Consider the following 9,100-nt stretch of genomic DNA (forward strand, 5'->3'; position numbering starts at 1 on the left):
TTTTTTTACACATTTCATCTTTTATTAACACAAATTTCCGGACACGACATCATTTCGAAATACAGTATTTACAAAAGTGATACATTAATGGCCAATGTTATACTCATGTGAGGTGGGTAAAACAGACAAACATTAACAAATCGCGTTTTTTGCTTTTCAACAATACTCAATATGAGGCCTACAGTGGCAAAATACATTTTACCTTAGCTTGCCACAAATGCGAAAAAAATAAAATAAATGCGATTTAAAATAGAACACGGGAGTTGAACTAAAATATGCAAATGTTATTGCACAATAGAATACAACGCATGGATGCCAAGACGAAAACATAGGAGTTAAAAACTATTTAGAGCAGTAAGCATGTGATTCAAAAGTTGTGGCATTTAATTTTTAAGGGTGCTATATACTAGCGGATATAGAAGCGTACTGTATAGTTTGTGGTGATTTGCGCAATTTATAAACCATGGTATGTTCGAAATCGCCACAACCAAATTTAAACAAACACCAAGCACAAAAATTCACCAAATCTCACACGCTGAAAAAAACACACACAAAATTGCAAACATTAAAAATCGATAAATCCACGTACCAAAATACACATTCACACGTAACCCACACTCTATCAATTTCCGTAAAGGCTTGCAACAAAAATCATTTACATGTTTCACTTCAAGAGTGCTTGCACCACGGCCTTAGGGTTTAGACTGCGTAGGTCTGGGTAGGACTGACCAATTCCAACAAACACTATCGGCTGCCCAGTAATATATGTCATCGAAATGGCAGCGCCAACCTGTCAAAACATTTAAATGTGAGTTTTAACAGCTTCAGCACACACAAATATTAAAAGTTCACATTTGATATTAGCGTGTCTCAAAACAAAAATGCAAACAACTTGGTGTGAAAACAAGGAAAACAATGGTTAAGAAATGCTCATTGCTGTTTCTAACTGTATTATAGAAATATACCTGAACTGTAAAAGTAACAACAAAAATGTAAATAATTGGGTTTTCAAATTTTCCGCAATTCCTAAATTATCCCCGAGTATTATTATTACACATTTCAGTGCATAATCTTACGATGTGTGACAGATTTACCTTGTCGTCAATAGTGTCAAACTTAGTGAGCACGATTCCGTCAATAATTCTGGGTTCCTGAGAATTGGAGTGATCGGCAAGTGCTTGGTTGAATTTCACAAGCTGATCAACTGCTTCGTTTCCAACCAATGCTTCACCTAAAAAAACAATTTGATTGGATTAGTCTTATAGGAAAACGTTTGTGTTTTGCAGCACAGTGGGGTCAAAATTAACTAGAAGGGTGGCTTAGCACATATTGCCCTTGCACATACACTATGATCTATTTTAAAACATAAATATAATTCCTTCACTTATTTTATATTGGGTCCCATATTTGCCACCGTCTTTTAAAACGTTAGTTGTTTCTGCAGGCAGAAACTCATGGGTCCCCACACATGCAAAGTTGTAAATACTGCATTTCAAGAGATAACCATAAGAAACTTTGGTGTTGTAAAGTAAAACACTGTGATTGGTACTAGGATTAAATAGTCATGCTATGCAAAGTTCAAACTATACAAATCGACTCAATTCAAGCATTGTTTAAAGTTTGTCTAGTTTAAAACAAAGAAGTAAAACACAACAATCGATACCTATAAATGGCATAACATTTCCAACAATTGTGCACTGTTTAAAAACTCACCCATTTTAGGGGGCTAGCAGGGTGACTATTGGGGCTACAGGGTTTAACACAACAATCGTCATTTGTAAATGGCAAATTGTACAAGCTATCCAAATTTCAGCCAATTCCGACCCTGTTTAAAAAATTTATCCTTTTTAGGGGGCTAGTGGGGTAACTGATGGGGCTACAGGGTTTAACACAACAATCATCATTTGTAAATGGCAAATTGTACAAGCTATCCAAATTTCAGCCAAATCCAACCCTGTTTAAAAATTCACCCATTTTAGGGGGCTAGTGGGGTAAATGCTGGGGCTACAGGTTTTAACACAACAATCATCAATTGTAAATGGCAAATTATACAAGCTATCCAAATTTCAGCCAATTCCGACCCTGTTTAAATATTCACCCATTTTAGGGGGCTAGTGGGGTAACTGATGGGGTTCTTCACCCTAATGTTGAAAATATGAAACTGCAATGACCCAAACAACAATCCTGTAAAATTTTGTCCAAATTGGCCAATGTTTCAATTTCGACCACTAGGGGGCGTTTTAACCAACAACCGTAATAACTTATGACGTCACAAGATGACCCAAACAACAATCCTGTAAAATTTTGTCCAAATTGGCCAATGTTTCAATTTTGACCACTAGGGGGCGTTTTAACAAACAACCCTAATGACTTATGACGTCACAAGGCTGTGAACAACCCCCTTGACTGCTATCCGCAAACACGTTCACCAAGCAATCCTTAAACATAAGTACCATATGTAGTTGTCTTTATAACATCACACAAAACTAACGTTTGTGGTGCGCACAAACCACATTTTACATTTTGGGGGCTAGCGGGGTAAATACTGGGGTTATCATGACAAACGAAGCAGATGGCACATCTACACAACTATATCTACCATCTGTGAAAGTTTCATCCAAATCCATCAAACATTTCAGGGCAAAATGGGGTGGACAAACTTCAGGGAAGAAAAAAAAAAAGAAGAAAAAAAAAGAAAAAAAAAAAAAAGAAATCGAGTAAAATCAAGATGTGTCCCCTTCAAGGAAGGGGACCCATAATTAAAGTCATGTGCAAAGTGTTTTTAACATTCGAACAGCAATAACAAATTGAAACAACTAAACAAATTACTTTTTCCAGTTCGACTTGTACTTACCTACAAAGAGAACCAAATCTGGACTGTTAACACTAATTAATTTGGCTAGAGCTCTCATCAGAGGTTCATTGTCCTGCATTCTCCCGGCAGTATCCACCAGCACAACATCATATCGCTGGTCTCTGGCTGCAACAATACAGTGATTAATAAATATTCACTTTTTTTCCAAAAACTTGCAGTTATTTCTGATAAAGTCTAGGTGTTGCTTTGCCACTATAAGATTTCAATTACAGGCGCAAGTCAAAAAATTCGAAAATGAAAAAGAACAGTATTTGGTTTAAACACCATTTCAAAAAACAATGCGTTTTTATCCGAAAACAGCCTGTTCAACTCGCTTTTATGGACAGCCTTGCAAACCTTATAACCATAAATTTTATTGCATTAGTGTGCTTTTCCTTTGAATTTATCTTACAGGTTGACATTGAGTTTACCGGCATAAATAGCTTGCATAGCGATTCCAGCAGCATCTTTCCCATAACCTTTCTCATACAAGTGAACTTGTGATATTCCATTGTTTTTGGAGGGTGGATGAAGGGCATTGAGACGTGCAACATGTGTGCGAAGTTGCTCCACAGCACCAGCACGAAAAGTGTCACATGCTGCTATCATCACACGGAATCCATTCTCCATCAACCAGAAACAAATCTTTAAAGTGTATAAGTTTGTAAATTGCTTTCAAAGTTGTTGGGCATGAACAGATATCAAGACAGCAAAGATTGCGCAGCACAGAGCTTTATGGAGAAACTAGAAGGGTGGCTTAGCACATATTGCCCTTGCATATACACTATAACACATATTTTCTACACTAATTTTATATTAGGTCCCATATCATCCATTGTCTTTTATAACCTTGGCTGTTTCTGCAAGCAAAAACTCATGGGTCCCCCACACATGCAAAGTTGTAAATAATACATTTCTAGAGATAACCATGAGAAAGTCGGGTGTTGTAAGGTAAAACACAGTGATCGGTACTGTGCCTGAATAAATATGCTATATGGAGAAAGAACTATTCAAATTCAGTCCATTTATACATTTTTGAAGGTTTTTCTATTTTATGGTCTATCTGAGAAAAAAAGTGTTAAACAATGAGAAAATAGGCTAAAACACAACAATCAGCTCCTATAACACAAATCAGCGCGAATTGCACATGACTGTTGGGGGCTAGTGGAGTAAATGATAGAGCTACAGGGTTGAACCCAACAATTAACACCTATAAATATTGCACTGTACAAGCTCTCCAAATTTCATTTAATTCAGACATAGTTTGAAAAATTGACCCATTTTGGGGGGGCTAGTGGGGTAAATGCTGGGGCAACAGGGTAAAACACAACATTATACACCTATAAATGCACACTCTACAAGCTGTCCAAATTTCATTTAATTCTGACATTGTTAAAAAATTGACCCATTTTGGGGGGCTAGTGGGGTAAATGTTGGGGCGACAAAGTTGAACATAACAAACAACAACTATAAGTAGCACACTCTATAAGCTGTCCAAATTTCATCCAATTCGGACAATGTTTAACAAATTCACCCTTTTAGGGGGCTAGAGGGGTAAATATTGGGGCTACAGGGTTAAACACAACAATTGAAACCTAAAAATGACAAATTATACAAGCTGTCAAAATTTCATCTAATTCCGACAGCGTTTAAAACACTCACCCATTTTAGGGGTTAGTGGGGTAACTGATGGGGTTTAAAACCCAAAAGTATAAAATATGAAACCACAACGACCCAATCAACAGTCATGTAAAATTTTATCCAATTCTGACAATGTTTAACATTTTGACCACTAGAGGTGTTATTAGCAACATTCGTCAATGCTTCTGACGTCATAAGGCTGTTAAGTGTCAACTGCAAAACATCCTCGAACAAACCCACAAACACTGGTAACAAATGTCTGGTTGCCTTTATAACACCTTAGAAAACTAACATTTGTGGTGCGCACCAACAACATTTTACACTTTGATGGCTAGCAGAAAACTAACGTTTGTGGTGCGCACCAACAACATTTTACATTTTGGGGGCTAGCGGGGTAAATACTGGGGTTGTCATGACAAACGAAGCAGATGGCACATCTGCACAACCATATCTACCATCTGTGAAAGTTTCATCTAAATTCACCAAAGATTTCATGGCAAAATGGGGTGGACAAACTTCAGGGAAGAAAAAAAAAAAAAAGAAAAAAAAAGAAAAAAAAAAAAAAGAAATCGAGTAAAATCAAAATGTGTCCCCTTCAGGGAAGGGGACCCATAATAACACAGCTTTTCCCAACACAAACATAAAAAAACCAAACATGATGTCTTTGCGTATGTCACTTAAAGCACAGGAAAGTACAATTACCATGATTTCAAAGACACTGCTATTATCCCCGGAATTTACTTCCACAAAAAAACACTGTTCTGTTCTAAATAGTTCAGATTAAATCAAGCTATATGATGCAAATTTAGCATGAAAACACTCCAATCACTATGAATTAACAAGTATTACCTTGGCAAGGTTTGTGGATTTTCCAACACCATTTACACCACAGAAAGTAACCACATAAGGTCTGGCAGATCTTTGTGCTTCTAAAACATCTCTCAGGATGTCAACCCGACGTTTTGGAGTTAAAATTTGGACCAAAGATTCATTCAGACTTTGTTTCACGGCATAGGCAATGGCTTTAAACAATATATACATTAATAAAAAGCACCAAAAAGACATGTTGAGTGACATTTAAACTACAAACATCAGATGTAGGTTGCAATCAGGACAATTTATTCATAAGTGTTGTTCCTCCAAAAAACCTAGAAGGTGTGTTGTTAAAAATTGCTGTGATTATCTAAAACACATTATGGGAGGGGGAAACCTTTTTTAGGGAAATGCCAGTACATGCCACTTTCAAGAGCAAAACGTTTCTACGTGAAGTAAATTATGTTAAAATTTACCCAAATTATAATAAAGAGACTCATATTGTTCAAACTTACTGCTAAATGTGCCCAGAACTTTGCCTTCCAATTTTGTGGCCACAGATTCACACATCTTAGAAGCAATATCAGCAGCAACATTTTTGCCTGAAACATAACAATCATTGTAAAAAAAGTTTAAACTTTAGACTAGCATTTTTCAAACTTTAGTTTACATTATCCTTAAAAAAGTAATCTAACGAAAAAACACACACCATAATTATCTAATGGATAACCTTGGTTGAGAAAAAGTGCTGTAGAAAAAACAAAAGAAAAAAAGCTTTATTAGTAGAAAGCTGTAGAAAAGCTTTATTACATGATACATGAGATATTTGCATTATACGATATTTTGTAACTGAATAGCCGTAATTTTAGAACTATGTGTCAAGTTATACTAAAAAGCAAATTTGAACAATAGTGTGATAATGATAGGGTTGTGCCCCAATTACCAATTAGATGGTCACTCATGGTGTCTAACACAGGCTGCAGTGCTTCCTTGGTGAGTGCTTTGGAACCAACCAGGCTTCGAAACATCCCAAATAATCCAGCAGATGATTTCCTGTATTGAAAGCCTCAGTCACATATGCTGACAGTGCACAATAGAAACTACCCAAGGGATTTTTACCTCTATTTACAGACAAATTTGACCCAACTTTTATTTTGTGTACATAAATCACACACTGAATTTAGATAAAATTTATTGCATCAAATTTCAATTCAGTTCTGTTAAATTGGTTATCTTGTCATACTTATCACTTTCAGCTGCACTGGTTTTCTGTACTTCAACAGCATCATAAGTTTCTACTTCTTCAACTTCCAAAGCTTGAATGGAGCTGGATCGATTCACCCATGATTGCTAAAAGAACCAAAGAAATGTCTTAAGTTGTCAAAAAAAGTACTTTTCTTGTTTTACTTAATTTTTAATGGAAAGATGAACAGTTTGAAAGGAATATGGCCAACAAAACCACTGTTGACAAAACATTTAATTGTTACATGGACAGTCTATATCAGTATTTAGTATCAAAACAAAACAAACATTGAGTCCTACTTCAGTTTCTGTGACAAGTTCCACATCTGGTTCATGGCCATTAGTTTGAGGTTTTGGTGAACTGTAATCCAAGACAGGTGCATCCTTTGCAGTTCCGCCATTATCCCAAACTCTTTCTTTCTTTGATTTATCACTTAGACCTTTCTTTTTTTTACTGTATACAAACACATAACAGTTTTTAACTCAATCGCATTAGTTTTAACTACAACATTTCTTACTCAGTTTTGTTACTTCGAGCCTGAAGTTGCTTTTGTATGAAAAGTTCACGCTGACGTGCAACATCTGATGGTTCTTCTACTTTTCTGGGTTTTGGTGATGCATCAGGACTTTTTCCTAAAAGATGTAATGTTTATGCAAACCATGTTGAAAACTTGTGCTGACAACCAATTAGCAGAATGTTGAAAACATCAATGACTGTCACATGGGTGCGGTTATAATAATATACCTGATGAACTATTTGTGCCTGGCTTGGGAGAATTTTTAGACTTCTTATTGACTGGGGTTTCTTTTTTATTCTTTTCAATTTTCAATGAATTTATTGTTTTCTGGGACTTGGCAGATTTTTCATAGGTTTTCATCACTGGAGCTTTAACCTGAGATTGTTCAGCTAGCCTAAATGATGAAAAACACAACAAATTTCCATAAAAATGGTTCATGGCTTGATTTTGTACTGCATATTATCACATAATTGATTACAATACAAAGAAAAACAGCTAGCATACTTGAGCAGTTGAGCAAATTCTGATGCACAATTAAAAGGAGTTTTCAACAGACATAAAGTTCCATCAAGCAATTTTTGTCGGTATTTGTCCCGGAACCGCTGCTGAACGTCATCAATTAACTTGTCCACATAAGACAATGTAAGAATGGTTTGGTAACCAACCTAAACGTTTTTTCTATTTTAAGTGTGTTGTCTTGCGCATTTTTTGCAAAAAAAAACATTCTTAATTTCAACTTTATGAAACAGAACTTTCACAAAAATACTTTTAAGGCAGGGGTAAATACCCAAGTAAATGTGCTTACCACAAAAATAAGCTCATACTCATTATCCAATTTGTATTTCATTTGTACAGCTCCATGTACAAAGTTGGCAGTGCCACTTCTTTCCTACAATAAGAACTTTGATCGATTTAGATGTCCAGAATTTTTGACACAAACAAAATGATAATAATTGATAATTAAAACTCTGATCTGATTAGTTACAGTCAAAAAGTAAGATTCAATCTCATGACAAAAACTAATTGCTGGTTGCAATTAGAAAGAATTACTATTGAAATAACTAATAGGACAAATGTAACTGTAGGCAAATTTTACATTAACACATCTAATAAATGTACCTGCAATATCACATCCTTAATCAGAGCATTAATAGGTTCTGTAAAGTTGGTCTTGACTCCTTGAAGAGTGTAACACCACAAAACAAAACCTCCTTTGCTTAAAATAGTGAAAAAATCCAACATCTTTTTCTTTTTTGTAGCAAGAAAAAGAAATTTAAATTTAATATGTTCCAAATCTTGTAAAACTGTATTTAAATTAGGAACCTGTAAGATAAATAAGTTTTAGCTGAAGTTTTGGTCTTGTATTGCCACCATACAAACACTTTTTGTCAAAATATATTCATTTCTATACAATTACCCCTAGAATAATTAAAAAATAACAACAATATTTTGCTTTCTATTGGTCCCAATAAGATTATTCCCCAGGCCTAAATTAGGGTTACCCTATCTGCGTGAGCGAAATTTTATGATCGTCCCGTGTTTAACGAAATAACAAGTGAGTCGGAAAGTAATAAGGTACAACACATAAATTTTCACAAAATCTTTAAACAGCTTTAATTAGCTTTCAAGGCGCAAAAAATCACGCCTTTGATTCATGCTGATAAATTGCTTTGCATTAATGTAGGTAGCACTGTTCATGAAAAACAGCACAAACAACAGAAAAAAACGTAAACCTTATCTTTGAGTCCCTCAGGAAAAGAATTGACCATACCTTACCTATTAGGTTAGGCTAAAAAGACGCTTATATTTCGGACATTAAGGGTATTTATTTAAACAAATTGGGACATACATTTAACGTCAAAATTCCGAACATGCTCAGGCGTCTAGTAACAACCCTAGTCTAAAACAACTTTCCTCTGAAGAAACCACCGAAACAAAAAAGCCACAAGACTAGTTCCAGTTCCACTGTTAACTGGGGCTTTCCCCGATAGTGACGTGTCTCCCCTCTGCTGCTCTTAACGGTCAAAATATT

At 35.5% G+C, this 9,100-nt stretch overlaps 1 protein-coding gene across 1 annotated transcript; it reads right to left on the reverse strand.

Moving 5' to 3' along the window:
- On the reverse strand, positions 1-8,409 carry LOC145213796 (signal recognition particle receptor subunit alpha-like). The gene is made up of 14 exons (XM_080082198.1): positions 8,188-8,409; positions 7,874-7,957; positions 7,573-7,733; positions 7,296-7,462; positions 7,069-7,183; positions 6,851-7,004; positions 6,552-6,658; positions 6,252-6,361; positions 5,824-5,910; positions 5,345-5,517; positions 3,286-3,499; positions 2,855-2,980; positions 1,095-1,231; positions 1-790 (listed from the first exon to the last, which is right to left on the reverse strand). The coding sequence occupies exons 1-14, from the start codon at positions 8,308-8,310 to the stop codon at positions 665-667; spliced, it is 1,884 nt and encodes a 627-aa protein (XP_079938324.1). The 5' UTR covers positions 8,311-8,409; the 3' UTR covers positions 1-664.
- Positions 8,410-9,100: the final 691 nt, after the last annotated feature.

Source organism: Phallusia mammillata, chromosome 2 (assembly GCF_965637545.1).
Source record: "Phallusia mammillata chromosome 2, kaPhaMamm4.hap1.1, whole genome shotgun sequence".
NCBI lineage: Eukaryota > Metazoa > Chordata > Ascidiacea > Phlebobranchia > Ascidiidae > Phallusia > Phallusia mammillata.